General features: G+C 41.1%; 1 protein-coding gene across 1 annotated transcript; it reads left to right on the top strand.

Moving 5' to 3' along the window:
* The first annotated feature begins 2,681 nt into the window (after nucleotides 1–2,681).
* Nucleotides 2,682–15,500, top strand: SLC2A3 (solute carrier family 2 member 3). Its single transcript, XM_080658987.1, has 10 exons — nucleotides 2,682–3,105; nucleotides 4,832–4,924; nucleotides 5,462–5,622; nucleotides 8,628–8,868; nucleotides 9,565–9,727; nucleotides 10,033–10,220; nucleotides 10,899–11,003; nucleotides 11,630–11,731; nucleotides 12,194–12,397; nucleotides 13,146–15,500. Exons 1-10 carry the CDS (start codon nucleotides 3,091–3,093, stop codon nucleotides 13,356–13,358), a joined length of 1,485 nt encoding a protein of 494 aa, XP_080515113.1. The 5' UTR covers nucleotides 2,682–3,090; the 3' UTR covers nucleotides 13,359–15,500.

The raw sequence follows: 15,500 nt of genomic DNA, 5'->3' as shown, positions 1-15,500 counted from the left end.
AATTTGCATACACAGGCACGAAGCGAAGACTGAAGACTGAAGAGGCTTGGCTTCTCCGCTGTGGCTGGAGTGAAGGCCTGGGTCCCAGGTGCTGGAGGAAAACTGGTGCCAGCAGCCAGGGGAAGGAAGGCCTATTGCAGGAAGATTCGTGTAACAGGCCTCTAATTAAAGAATAATTGTTCTAAGCATAGGGAGAAGGAGAAAGATAAGACCAAGTGACTTAGAAGCAAGAATAACATTGTGAGCCTTAGCTGGTTTGGCTCAGTGGATAGAGCATTAGCCTGTGGACTAAAGGGTCCCGGGTTTGATTCCAGTCAAGGGCATGTACCTCAGTTGCAGGCTCTATCCCCAGTAGGGGGCATGCAGGAAGCAGACAATCAATGATTCTCTCTCATCATTGATGTTTCTCTCTCTCTCCCTCTTTCTCCTCTCTGAAATCATAAAAATATATATGTTTTTAAAAGAATGACATTGTAAGACATATTAAAAAGCCAAAGATAAAAAAATGGAGAAAAGCCTATGGGAAAGAGGGCAGAGTGGTGGTCTTACTGTGAGCTGCAAGGTCCAGCCGTGAGCCTCGGGGAGCTGTGGAGTACTTTCACATGGCCAGTGGGATTAAGGAAGTGGATCACTAATTTTAAACTGAAGCAATTAAAATTTTTTCCCATTAAACACAACTTAATTGTTTTGATAGAAAAACAGATTACTTGAACTATAGAAAACTTAGAGTCTAAAATGGAGATGTTTTCTAAATGTAAAATATACACTGAATTTTGAAGACTTGGCAGAAAAAATTATTAACTTAATTTTGTGTTGATTACATGCTGAAATGATATTATTTTGAATATATTGAGTCAAGTGGAATAATTATTAAAATCAATTTCTCTTGTTTCTTTTAAAAATTTTAATGTGGCTACTAGGAAATTTAATATTACATAAGTGGCACAAATTATATTTCTATTAGCACTGCCAAAGGGGATATCCATTGTCCTTCACCTGCTAATTCAGTTGCTGTGGTAACTAAAGGGGCCTGTAGGCTCAATGTTTCCTGGAAAACAGGATGAGGTGGGGGAGGGGAGGCGTACCCTCAGGGAACATTTCCTTAGACATGGAGTTTCACTGGTCCTCAGTTCTCTCCGCTTTAGAAAATATCCTGGTTCAAGGAAAGGAGACAACATAATGTGGTTTATTTCACGTCCAATAGTTTCGGTTTGAATTCTAGGCCCTCAACCCAAACCCCCAAGGGAATATACATTTCCTTTGGTTTACCTAGAACCGTGGTGGTCGGCAAACTGCGTCTCGAGAGCCACATGCGTCTCTTTGGCCCCTTGAGTGTGGCTCTTCCACAAAATACCACGTGCGGGCGCGCACGTAAGTGCGATTGAAACTTCATGGCCCATGCGCAAAAGTCGGTTTTCGGCTCTCAAAAGAAATTTCAATCGTTGTACTGTTGATATTTGGCTCTGTTGACTAATGAGTTTGCCGACCACTGACCTAGAAAAACTATGCTTCCCTCAACCCACTCCCCCTCCCTCCCCTCTGCCCCCAATACTTAAGGGGTTGCTGGGCTACAAAGTAATGGGCGTTAGGAATTTGACCAATGGTATTTCTCTCCCCAACCCCCTCAAATCCCTGAAAGTATCTCGCACTTACCCAACTCTTTAACCACTTGTTTGTTTTGCTTTGTTTACTCTCACACTAGAGCCTCTTTCTCTGTGTTATCTTTCATCTTCCTCTCTTCACATTTTTATGGGTTTTTTTCTACTGATCTGCTCATTTTTCTTGTACAGCTTAATACGTAATGAGATATTTATCTCACACTTTTCTTTCAAAAAATTCAGTCCATAATTAATAGGATATTGATAATTATCTCCAGTTGTGTAAAAATCAATTGGTCTTGTCCCCTCCGTGCTCTTTCCCCCTTTTTTAAGTGGAAGAAGAAGGGAAACATTATAAATTCCTTAAGGGCCAGGACTCTTTTGTCCTATATACTCATGAATCCCCAGTTCCTTGGAGAGTATCAGCAAATACCTGTTTAGCTGAATTTGATAATTGTCCTATCACTACATGCTATAAACCTGAGACCGGAGGCAAAGCTTGCAGAAAGTGTAGAATTAAAAGTGGGTGTTTGGTGAATGCAATATTAAAGAGTTTGGATCCCCAAAAATATAAAAACAAAAACAACCACCACAAAACAAAACAAAAAGGAGTTTGGATCTTATCCTATAGGCAATTAATTTTCTCCTTCCTGCAGCTTAGGGCAGTTGGCCCAGCTTCTGGATACTCAGGTTTCTGTCCTACCTGGAGCAATTATACCAATTAGAGGACAAGTAGAGCCACAAAGTGGTCAGTTCTTCCCTCCCTTCTCTTCTCCCAGACTGCCCTTTCCTCCCCTTCAAGATTGTAGACCCAATCAACAATCAAAAAGCAGCTGATAAATTCATAGGATCGTGAATTCTGCTTACACTCCTTCAAACAACCTTAACTCTCAGATAACACCCAGTCCACTTGGCCTTACATATACAGCACTTACACACATATAGGGGAAAAGGCATTTCGTCTCCCGACAGATTGATTCTATTCCGAGCAGTTGTGAGAGCAAAAATAAAGTGAATTTGCCCTTCCCTGCAGGCTTTTCTGGTAGCATTTTGTCTGTGAAACTAAGAGGCTGTAGCTGCTTTAGAAAAGGGAAGGACGGCTCAAGAAGACATAGTGGGTATGGAAAAGGATGTGGTTTTTTAAGTGGGCAGAGGGAGTTGCTGCCTAGGGTGAGGTCTGAATGTGATGTTACAAGATCACAAGATTATTTGGGGGCGGAGCAGGGGAAGGGCTGGGGGCTCGGCTCCCTTCCTGGCTCCACCCTTTCCAGGATTATAAATTGGTGACTGGTGTGCACTTTCAGCGGTAAGAGTGAGTGTGAGGCTGAGATGTAGAGCAATACTGAGGACCTGAAGAGAAACTTGCTGACAGAGAAGGACATTTTGAAGGTTTTGTTGGCTGAAAAAGGTTCTCTGCAATCCCCCTCCAAGGCGTCTCTGCAATCCCCCTCCAGATCTTTCTTGAAGATTCCAAAAGAATTAAATTAGGGCGATGGGGACATGGAAGGTAAGGATGATACAATCACCAGTTATTTTTGCATGTTTGGGGTACACTCTGAAAGGCAAACCATAATGGTGATTGCTGTGTTCTATTTTATTCTGTCATCTAGCCATCTTCAGGCCCTTTGCTTTCTTCTCCAGCCTGCAGTGCTACAGTTTCACCAGTTCTCTTTGATTTTCATATCCTATAAAGGATTTATTCCAGCTCCATCACCTTCCTGTCTCAGGGAAAGGCACCTGGAGAAGTTGTGTTTGTTTCTCAGGTTTATTTAATATAATTACACTCTACTGAGGATGAGCCGATGGAGTGTACAGGGGATCAGCGGCTGTTCAGTTGTGTTGATTACAAGTGTGGGTCTAGGCGCAGTATGAGTATTTCTCTGGTAGCATTCGGCCTTGAAAAGACCTGAGATTTGTTTGGAGGCCTGGTGTCCAGCCATCTGTTCTATGACCTATGGAATTTTCTGGGTACTAAGGAGAGAGAATTTTCATTGTTCTTCCTAGTGTGGTTATGATTGTAAGCACACGATACAATTATATATGATTGTGTATTATGTATGCAGTATATTTAGGGAGAAAGGCATTTTCATTAAGGTAAACATACTGAAAATAAAGGAAGACAAGAGATGAAAAATGTGAAGAAGAAAAGGCACTCAATGATAGTAGGATGTGGGGGGAAGAGGTTTTAACTAAGGGGAAAAGAATTAATCAGAAAGAGCTATGCAGTGGCAGGGGGCCTCCGCAGTCCTTATACCTAGCTGCCTGGGAGGCAAGGTCAGTTTGGGCAACTGAATTTCTCAGCCTACCACTCTTGTCAGACTGGAGAGAGGAGTTTTTTAAGAAATGGTTGGGGGATGTAGAGGATGGACTCGGGCATAGATATTGAGCTACTTTGAGGTGGAAATTTAAGAGAACACCCACTTGAGTTATTCCTGGGAAGCTGAGAGATGACTGAGTTGATTTCTGTCCCTTTCCCCCAAGAAATGTCTCCTATATGTTGGGTTGGGAGTGAGCTTGTGCTCTCCCCCTGCTGGGTGGGGGATAGCAGTACAGTAAAGTGGCAGAATTTCAAATGGGGCCAGGAGACAATGGGTATAGTAGACACCATAGATTGCATGATCCAGGGAGAGATAAAGAGCAGCTCAGTGATAAAGATGTATGCACCACCACCACTCTGGGGCTTCTGTGGAATCTCAGTGAGACTGCACTGGATCTGCTGTTTCCAAAGTAATCTGTTCTTAGGAATTCTAAATGTCTTCACCCCTGTCCTCCTAAGTTCTTTCCATCCTCCAGGCACTGCTGTTTGCTTTTACCTGGGGCAATGTTTTGAATTCCAAACTGGCAAACTCAGTTCCTCTTAACTTTTTACTTCCTAAATTTTCTTGCCGCCTTTCCCAAGTTTACTCTACAATGCTTGTCCATATATTTCTAGATAAGGTCTTCAGTGATAACCTGTTCTTTTATGTTCCTATTCATTACCTAAATCTCATTAAGTTTTTGTTCTTTTTAAAATATATATACATTTTCATTGATTTCAGAGAGGAAGGGAGAGGGAAAGAGATGCCCCAATTGGGAATTAAACCTGTGACCCCTGGTTCACAGGCCCACACCAGCCAGGCTTGTTCTTTTTATACCACTCCTAGGACAAGCTATCGTAATACATCTCCTTAATTAATAAGAGGCAATTATCAAGAGTTTTAAGTACTGTTTCTCCCTCCCCTACCCACCTCCAGGTCACCGCACCTCTGATCTTTGCTATCACCATTGCTACAATAGGCTCTTTCCAGTTTGGCTACAACACTGGAGTCATCAATGCCCCGGAGACGGTGAGTACCAGGCAACTAGAGTTAGCATTTGTGATAGGGAAATTATTTCTTTAAGTAGGGTTTCAGGAATTAAGAATGTCAGACAAACTTGATATCTAGCTTGGCTAAGACCAAGGAGGGAGAATACTATTGGTAAGGAAGTCTACTTGAATCATTAAAACAAAACTCAGTTGCTCCCTATATCCCGCACTGTACCCATTCTTCCTCTCATCCTATGGTGATATACTTCCTTTATTATCCCTTAGGGGTTAATTACAAAGAAAAAAGAAGGCTCTTAGGAGAGGGCTGGAATATTCACTGAATATCAGTACTACTATCTACTGGGATTTTCAGAACAAATAAAAATTCTTTTCAGGGAAACATTAACTCCAACCTGTTACCTCTCTTCCATCCCCATCTAGTTATTCCCTTGGTTCTCTACCTATAAAGAAGTAATTGTAATATTGTACTCTTAGGGAAGGGAAGACCCCCAATACTTGTCTCTTTTCTCATCCAACTGTAACAATCTGCCCTCCCACCAACCATTTTAATTTGCAGATCATAAAGGACTTTATCAATTACACTTTGGAAGAGCAGTTAGAAAACGTTCCCAGTGAAGTGTTGCTGACGTCCCTCTGGTCCTTGTCTGTGGCTATCTTCTCCGTTGGTGGTATGATTGGATCCTTTTCCGTTGGACTCTTTGTCAACCGCTTTGGCAGGTATTGACCAGAAACTGGACACGGAAGGGGGGCTATTCTGGTTGCACTGAGGACGTACTGAGAATTAGGATGTGATGGTAATTATACATTTGAATGAGAGCACCTCAAATTCGGATCAAGGGAACCCTAACCGGTTTGGCTCAGTGGATAGAGCATCGGCCTGCAGACTGAAGGGTCCCAGGTTCGATTCCGGTCAAGGGAATGTACCTTAGTTGCGGTCACATCCCCAGTAGGGGGTGTGCAGGAGGCAGCTGATCGATGTTTCTCTCTCATCGATGTTTCTAACTCTCTATCCCTCTCCCTTCCTCTCTGTAAAAAAATCAATAAAATATATTTAAAAAAAAATTCTGATCAAGGGAAACCTAGTCTAATTGGCACTGACTACTCTTGCTTGGGGCTCTACTGCCCTGCATAGCTTCCACCCAGCCATCAAAAGATGGGCCTTGGGAGTGATTGGCTTTGCAGTCCAGTTTACACTAATTCTGTTTTCTAATAAAGTTCATTGAAGTTTCTCAGAAACATACTTTATTTAAAAGTTTCTTTAAAACTTTGGGGGTTTTATGCAAATATCTTCATTATTTCACACAGCAGGATAAGGAGGAAATATTTTGTAATCCTTAGTGTTTGGCAAATAACTAAATCATTGCCAAATAACTAACCTGAAATGTTTGGGGGTTTTTTCTGAAAAAAGAAAAAGAAAATTGTATCTTCTCACCCTATGCTGGCTTAATAAAATAAATGTCTTATAGGGTAGAATACTTTCAATAATGACTAGTGAAAGAACCATTTAGTTTGCTGATTAGATATTCTGGAAACATAAATGGAATGCAAGTTTGTTTTTTAATATGTTTTTATTGATTTTAGAGAGAGAAAGGGAGAGGGAGAGAGAAATGGAAACATCAATGATGAGAGAAAATCATCCATCGGCTGCCTCCTGCATGCCCCCTACTGGGGATCGAGCCCGAAACCTGGTCATGTACTCTGACCAGGAATCAAAATGTGACCTGGTTCATAGGTTGACGATCAACTACGAGCCACACCGGGCTGGCCAAATTCAAGTTTTTAATTAATGAAAGCAACCTATTTTATTTGACAATATTTTATTTTTGAAGGGATTAAATTTTTGTCTATTAAAATCATTAAAATTTTGACATGGGTTTTCCAGAACTAACATGGCTTCTTCCTATTATTTTATTAGCAAAAGAACCAATAAAAGAGGGTGGGGGGACAGGAAAAGGAATGCAGAAAAAGGTAAAATTAAGAATGAACGAATTTTTCTCTTAAAAGGGTGCTCTACTGTGACTGCACATTTAGTATCTCCTCGGAAGCTTTTAAAAGTGCCAGGCCAGGACCTGTAGCAGTATTATTCAAAGCTCCCAAAGTAATTTTAGTGGCCACCTGAATTGAGACTCATTGTTGAAGTTCATAGTGCTGGTTCTTCTCAACAGCTTTGGTAACTTTTCAGTGTTAATCTTTTTTTAAAAAAAAAATATATTTTATTGATTTTTTACAGAGAGGAAGGGAGAGGGATAGAGAGTTAGAAACATCGATGAGAGAGAAACATCGATCAGCTGCCTCTGCACACCCCTCACTGGGGATGTGCCTGCAACCAAGGTACATGCCCTTGACCGGAATCGAACCTGGGACCCTTCAGTCCACAGGCTGACGCTCTATCCCCTGAGCCAAACTGGTTAGGGCTCAGTGTTAATCTTTTATCTCAGTCTTCTCTCAGCTGTTTCAGTGGCTCTGTCTGCCACATTTTTAGTACATAAATGTAGTAATTTATTATTTGATACTGGTTACCAATACTAATTGTTAAAGACATCACCATAGTCCAGCCTAGAGGAGAGCTGAAGCTGCTTTTTGCATAACTTTTTTTTGTGATGTGGGAAAACTTGGTCTGAAATTATCTATCATCATCAGTATGTTGGTGATATACCTAAACAACTACATTATAACTAAATGCAATAAGAAGCATTAGTCCAAAAATACCTCTTGGGTATGTTCATAGACCTGCTAGGGCAGAATTGCCTCGGGCAGTAGCTCTCAAACTTGAGCCTGCACCAAATCACCTGGAGGACTTTTTAGAACACAGATTGTTGGGCCCTCACCACAGAGTTAAACCTAATGATTTGATAAATCTGGAGAGGGACAATTTTAATTTCTAGCAAAATCTATGTATGGACCACTTTCAGAAATACTGGCCTAACGTGCTTGCTAAAATCTTACCCTTTGCAACAGCATGGATGGACCTGGAGAGCATTATGCTAAGTGAAATAAGCCAGTCAGAGGACAGGTACCATGATTTCACTTATATGTGGAATCTAATGTATAAAATAAACTAACAAATAAATAAACTCATAGAAAAAAAGAGGAGAATCTTAAAACATGTTCTCTAGGTGAATTTTATGCATATAGAGGTATAATATCCACTGGTCCTAATATCCCAACTAGAAATGTTAAATCAAAAGAGAAGATATAGCCAAAACCGGTTTGGCTCAGTGGATAGAGCGTTAGCCTGCGGACTGAAAGGTCCCAGGTTCGATTCCGGTCAAGGGCATGTACCTTGGTTGTGGGCACATCCCCAGTAGGAGGTGTGCAAGAGGCAGCTGATCAATGTTTCTGACTATCTATCACTCTTCCTTCCTCTCTGTAAAAAATCAATAAAATATATATTTAAAAAAAAAAAAAAGAGAGAGAGAGAGAAGATATATACTCTGTTCAGGTAATTCAGTTGGTTAGACTGTCATCCTGATAATGCCAAAATTGGGGGTTCAATCCCCAGTCAGGGCATATAAAAAATTCAACCAATGAATGCATAAATAAGTGGAAAAACAAATTGATCTCACTCACTCTCCCTTCCCTTCTCCATCTCTCTCTCCCTAAATATCAATAAATTAAAAAAAAAATTTTTTAAAGATGTTTGAGCTTGGGGAATCGAATAATAAGGAAAGAAGGGGAAAGTTGGGATTGTTTTGCTAACTTGTTTTTATTTAAATTTTCAGGCGCAATTCAATGCTTATTGTCAATCTGTTGGCTATCACTGGTGGCTGCCTTATGGGATTCTGCAAAATAGCGGAGTCAGTTGCAATGTTGATCCTGGGCCGGTTGATAATTGGCCTCTTCTGCGGACTCTGCACAGGTTTTGTGCCCATGTACATTGGAGAGATATCTCCTACTGCCCTGCGGGGAGCCTTTGGCACTCTGAACCAGCTGGGCATCGTTATCGGGATTCTGGTTGCCCAGGTACGCTAGAACTTAACGAGTGTTAGTTTCAAGACTCATTAAGAGTTAACATAGCCCTGGCTGGTGTGACTCAGTTGTTTGGGCATTGTCCTGTGCACCAAAAGGTTGCTGGTTTGGTTCCTTGCCAGGGCATATGCCCGAATTGTGGGCTCCATCCCCATTAGGGGATGTACAGGAGGCAGCTCTTACATCAATGTTTCTCTCTCCCTCTCCCTTTTTCTCACTCTCTAAAAATGAAGTAAAAAACAAGAAATTTTTAAAAAGTGTTAATAGCTTGCCCAGAGTGGTTCAGTGGTTGAGCATCGACCTATGAACCAGAAAATCATGGGTTTGATTCCTGGTCATGCCTAAGTTGGGGGCTCAATCGCCCTGTAGAAGGCATGCAGGAGGCAGCCTATTGATGATTCCTTCTCATTGTTGATGTTTCTATCTCCCTCTGCCTTCCTCTCTTAAATCAATAAAAATATATTTTTTTAAATAAAATTAAATTTAAAAAGTTAGCATAGGTAAAGTACTCAAAAGAATGGCACATATTCAATTATATGTAAGTTTCAGATATTTTTATAGCTCACAGACAACTGAAAAAGCAGCAGGATAGTAAAAGAATGGATAATTTCCTGAAATTTTTCTTTGTTTCATTTAATTTGTGGCCTATTAAATATGGGATTTATAGTATTACCTTTGTCTGGTTTCTAGGTCTTTGGTCTGAAAATCATCTTGGGAACTGAAGATCTTTGGCCCGTGCTGTTGGGCTTCACCATCCTTCCATCTTTCCTACAAATCATAGCCCTTCCATTTTGCCCAGAAAGTCCTAGATTCTTGCTGATTAACAGAAAGGAAGAGGACAGTGCTAGAAAGAGTAAGTATGCTTCACACATTTACTATAAGAATTGTAGGATTGTGGTTTGTTTTAGGATGAGGATATTGGATCTATTTTTTGTTACCTCCTTTCCCTACCCCTCAGAACCCAAGTAAAGAGTTTCCTAATTACTATTAAGTTAGGAACTTTCAACCCCTAAAGAATGAGGTAAGGAGGTAAATTAAGACACGGATGCTGGTTGATTAGCCATGTCTAGGGCTCATCGTGGGTGGCTTCTCCCCAGCTGTCTTATGGATTTGGGATAGCACCTTACCTTTATCCTTTCCTCTTGTTCTCTTCACCAGTCCTCCAGCGGTTGTGGGGCACCCAAGACGTGGCTCAGGACATCCAGGAGATGAAAGATGAGAGTGTTAGGATGTCACAAGAAAAGCAAGCCACTGTGCTGGAGCTCTTCAGATCACCGAGCTACCAACAGCCCATCATGATTTCCATCATGCTCCAGCTCTCTCAGCAACTTTCTGGAATCAATGCTGTGAGTATCAACTTTTGTGTCCAAGATATCCTTCAATATTTCACTTACAACACCTGACCAGAGGTAAATAGCTCACCTACTTCCATAGCCCCTCACATGTTTGGCATGTAGCAGCTACTCAGAAAATGTTGATTATTCAAGTTTTGATTTGGTTTTGGTTTTATTTCTTAAATTTATATTTATAGTACATGTTTTCCATGTAGAAAAATGAGAAAGTAAATAAATGAAAAATTTTTACACTTTGTCTTAGAACAGATGGTTAATTTTTGTCTTCTAGGCTTTTTTCACTATATAAGACAACACAGATTTTTTTGACCACTCATTTTTTATTTCCAGCCCTCTCTAACTCTGATCTATCTTATACGCTGTCATCAGTGACAATGTAGGCCAGGCGTCCTCAAACTACGGCCCGCGGGCCACATGCGGCCCGCTGAGGACATTTATCCGGCCCGCCGGGTGCCGCTGCCTGTCCTGCTTAGCAGCCAATTTGTCCTGGGCCCGCAGTGCGCATAGGAATTTGTTCATAGTTTTTTTTTAAAACTATAGTCCGGCCCTCCAACGGTCTGAGGGACAGTGAACTGGCCCCCTGTTTAAAAAGTTTGAGGACCCCTGATTGTAGTCCATACAACCAAAGTAGTTACTGAGAATTTATATGCCTTGGCTTTTGTTTCCTTGTAGGTGTTCTATTACTCAACAGGAATCTTCAAAGATGCTGGTGTTGAGGAGCCAATCTATGCCACCATTGGTGCCGGTGTGGTTAATACCATCTTCACTGTAGTGTCTGTAAGTTGGATGGTTTGATAATTTTTGGGAGCCGGGGGTTAGTGGGGAGAGGAATTCTTGCTAAGGATGTTCAAAGATGAATTGTGAGTACTTCCACCTCCCTACCATTATTATTTTTTTAAAAAATATGTTTTTATTGATTTTAGAGAGAGAGAGAAGGGAGAGAGAGATAGATACATCGGTAAGAGAGAAACATCGATCGGCAGCCTCCTCCTACACGTCCTCCACAGGGGATAGAGCCCACAACTTGGGCATGTGCCCTGATTGGGAATCAAACCGGTGACCACCTGGTGCATGGATCGATGCTCAACCACTGAGCCACACCGGCTGGGCTCCCTACCATTATTTACATTTTCTGCTGTTGTTTAATTCCTCTTTGGCGGGGTGCTGGGTGGGGAGAAATATTGAATGACAGGTGTAAGTAGTCTTCACTTTTTTCAAACAAATATAGAATGGATGGGAGAGGTGGAGGTTACAGAAAGGGTTATATAGGATATATTAAATTTGGAACTGGAAAAGAGGAAGTGTGACTATAGCAAGTACTCTGCTATTGTTAAGGCAGATTCAGGTAACTTATACAGTGTTTTCATGAAAAGGAAATCAGAAGTGTCATATTCTTCTTTCAGCTGTTTCTGGTGGAAAGGGCAGGAAGGAGGACTCTACATATGATTGGCCTTGGAGGAATGGCTTGTTGTTCCATCCTCATGACTATTTCCATGTTATTAAAGGTGAGTGTTCTTTGAGTGAAGAAAAGGGAGGGGTGGGGGGAAGGAGAGGTTATGTTGACTCTCGGGGATGGCGGTGAATAGCTGAGACTGGAGACTGATAAAGTCAAATTTGGGAGAAGGAGCATGCCCAGAGGTTTAAGAAAAGTAGATCACCACCGATAGGTCATTAAGTTGCTGTAATCCTTACATCCATATAACATGTAGCTTATAAAATACATTATGCAATTTAATTCTTAGAGTAATTTGGAGGCTATTTCCATTTACAATTGATGAAATGATCTCCGTAAAATTGATATATGTGTGATTATATAGCTGGGTTTCAGACACCTCAAATTTTTAGTCCGGTAGCTCCATTATACCCCAGGCTTTTCGGTGTCCGTCAGTGCTCAACTCTGGGAAGCTAGATCCTGCCTAGTCATGCTGTCTTTAATATTAACTTTCCTCTGTTCCTTCCTCACACAGGATGAGTATAGCTGGATGAGCTTTATTTGCATTGGGGCTATCTTGGTGTTCGTGGCCTTCTTTGAAATTGGCCCAGGCCCCATTCCCTGGTTTATTGTGGCCGAACTCTTCAGCCAGGGACCCCGCCCAGCTGCAATGGCCGTGGCTGGCTGCTCCAACTGGACCTCGAACTTTTTGGTTGGACTGCTCTTCCCTTCAGCTGCAGTAAGTAAATTAAAGCACAACTCACCTTGCCCATCTTGAAATCAGCCCACGTAAGCCATTTTACAATATGAATGAAGGATTATATCTCAAGGGCTTTAAACCAGCCTCCCCCCACCCCCATTTCTAATGATATATGGAAAAAGAAGGAATGAGAGCAGAAAAGACTGAAGTAGGAGCTTAAAACTGGGAACTTTTAAAAGGCCACTGGTCTGAAATGATAGTAATAGAAATAGAATGATAGTAATAAGCCAAGCCTCAAAAGACTTCAAACTAATACTTAAAATCCATCATATGAATTAGCATTTTGGCTTCATGATCTTAAAGGCTCACTAAGCATAGGATGTTAATGAATGAAGTGGATTCTATTATAAAATGACCTGGAGCTGATTTGGATAAAGGAATTTGTAATGGGCATCTACAATCATTTCCTATTTCTGTGAGTCTTTCATAAACCTAGATTTTAACAGTGACAACTGAAAATCCTAAAATACTCAATAGGTATTGGGAAGCAGCTAATTTCAATGAACAGGAAAAGGAGTGACACAAAGTTGCAGAGAAATATAGTAAGTTAGCAATGGGATTCATAAGTGAATCTCTGGTGAAACCTTAATGTTTTCATGAACTATGAAAGGGTTATGGCTTGAAGCCTATTGGAAATACGGATGTGAGGAAACTGAAGTTTGTCAGTGACCAGATTTTTATATCAACACTCTTTTTTTTTTTCTTTTTCTTTTTTATCCTTTTGTAGTTCTATTTAGGACCCTATGTGTTTATTGTCTTCACCGGCTTCCTCGTGATCTTCTTGGTCTTCACCTTCTTTAAAGTCCCTGAGACCCGCGGCAGGACTTTTGAGGAAATCACACGAGGCTTCGAAGGGCAGGCACACATGGGAAACAGAGCTGAGAAAGGCTCCGTTGAGATGAACAGCATGCAGCCTGACAAGGATACCACCAACGTCTAAGCCGTGCTTCCTTCCCGCCTCCCTCCAACAGGAAAAGTAACCTCTCCCTGAACGGGGAGAGACCTCATCAGGTTGTAACCCAGGACTGTTTCTGAATGCTGCTACTTGATTCTTTTCTCATCCCCACACTCCATGAGCACTCAGAGGACCCCAGTGCTGGGGTTAGTTGTATCTTCAGTGGCTTTTTAAATATTTCATTTCTTGGACATTCTCTTCTGTTTGGAAGAGACCAAGTGAACCTACCTTCATTTCAGGAGGGATTGGCTACTTGGCATTTGACAACTTTGCCAGCTGTTCCTCCTTTAAGTTCTAATATTGCTCCATGAGGGCATGTAGGGGAGAAAGAGTTCCCCAACCTCAGACTCACCAGGAAACAGATAGACATGAGAGTGTGGAGGGCAGAGAGGAATTACATAAGAGCACCTTCCTCACTTCCATACAGCTCTGCTGAGCAAATTAATTTGAGTTTTATTTATTTTATCTTCTGGTTTTATTGCATAAATATTTATTTTTTTAAGTGTAATTTTACCAAATAATGAAAACATAAGGAAATTGAGGTTAGAGGGGAGGTACTTAAAGAGTTTTTAGGGTGGAAGATTTGATACTGTAGAAGTTTATTGTTTAATAAGGGAAGATTTACACAGAAATGTAATGCGTTATTGGAAGGTATATGATGAGGTGTGTGAGGTTTGCAGATTGCCTCTTAACAATATCTGTCCTTCAGATGGAAATTCTCAAGTTCAATTTCTCAGAAAAGTCATGTGCCTGTGTAAAGAAGCTACTGGTTTCCTTTGGAACGTTTTTCTTTGTTTAAGATTATATGTAGTATTACTTGAAATCTAGGATTATTACTAAGGTGGGCATTGTAGTTAATGGTGGTTTATGGGTTCTGATTTTGGATGGAGTCCAGAGAAAGGAAGGTTATTTGTAGAAATCAATCGTCTTTTTCTTATAGTGGACTCACTTTTTTTTTTTTTAAAGTGTTCCTACCATTCATCTGGTGGGAGAGCAACCTAAAAATTGGTTCTTGGTAAAGGTTTGGTTTTTCTGTATTTTGTTCTTTAGGAATTTTTAGATGTTTAGATTTTTTTATTATTATTATTTTGTTTTAAGCCATAGCTTTAAAAGAATTCAGAGGGGAGTGTTCATAGCTAACTTGGAATTTGTAACCTCAGCATTGGGAGAGGATTTTTCCTGAATGACTGTTACCTAGTTGAAGTATGTTACTGCTTTAGGGTCAGCCCATGCCTGTTTTGTCTGTTTCCATGTCAAGTTACTCTGGTTATCATGTTACCATAGTATTATGTATGAGACGGTATGAGTAAATGTGCAGTGTGGCCCACACTTGAGAGTATGAATGTATGTGCACTGTCACTTTGCTCTGGGTGGAAGTCGTTTATTGGTAACTTGTTTCCTCTGTGTTCCTACAGCCCCTTTTGGATGGAACGTGTTCAAGTTTATCCCTGGGTATATAAGTAGCACTGCCTCTGCTGGGTGGGATTTGCATCTGTGGCTTTCTTCCTAACGTAGAGAACTCTGCCTCACTCTAGACTCAGACAACGGGAGCAGGAGAGTGTGAAATCAGGACATGTGGCCTCCTAGGGGAGCTAGAAGGAAGTCATGGGGGGGAAGGCGGCATTCTTTTCAAGGGGATAAGAAATACACTAAGACTCGTAAATCTGGAAAGTTTCAAAAAGTTAGATGAGATGAAGGTATTTACACTTGCCATAGGTCACAGACACCTCCACTATCTAGTTCCCTGTATTTTTATAAATGGTGACACCCTCTTTTCCCTTTTTCATATGTTGCTTGACCTCCTGACCTCCCATCCCCTCCTTGGTGCTTATACAGTTGAGGCCCTTCAGCCAAATCCTTGCCTATGATAATATTTTAGTTCTCAGTTCTTACCATTCCCTCTGGTCGTTGAGCCTTTGGATAAAACTCAGAGTTACGGCGTGGGGCTTTGCTGGGACAGGTGACTTTCCTCCAACTGCACCTCCACTTCTGGCTCCTCAAAAACCATGGGTGGGCAGTATGAAGTTTTCCCATTTCTCAGTGACTAGATTGTGAATATTTCCAAACAGGTTTTATATTATTAATGTTACTGTGGTTCTTCGTTTTGAAATAAAAATTCTGAATGTA

This window comes from Plecotus auritus (assembly GCF_963455305.1).
Source record: "Plecotus auritus genome assembly, chromosome: 3".
In the NCBI taxonomy this organism is placed as follows: Eukaryota; Metazoa; Chordata; class Mammalia; order Chiroptera; family Vespertilionidae; genus Plecotus; species Plecotus auritus.
Note: the sequence above shows the minus strand (reverse complement) of the source record. Positions and strands in the feature narration are given on the sequence as shown.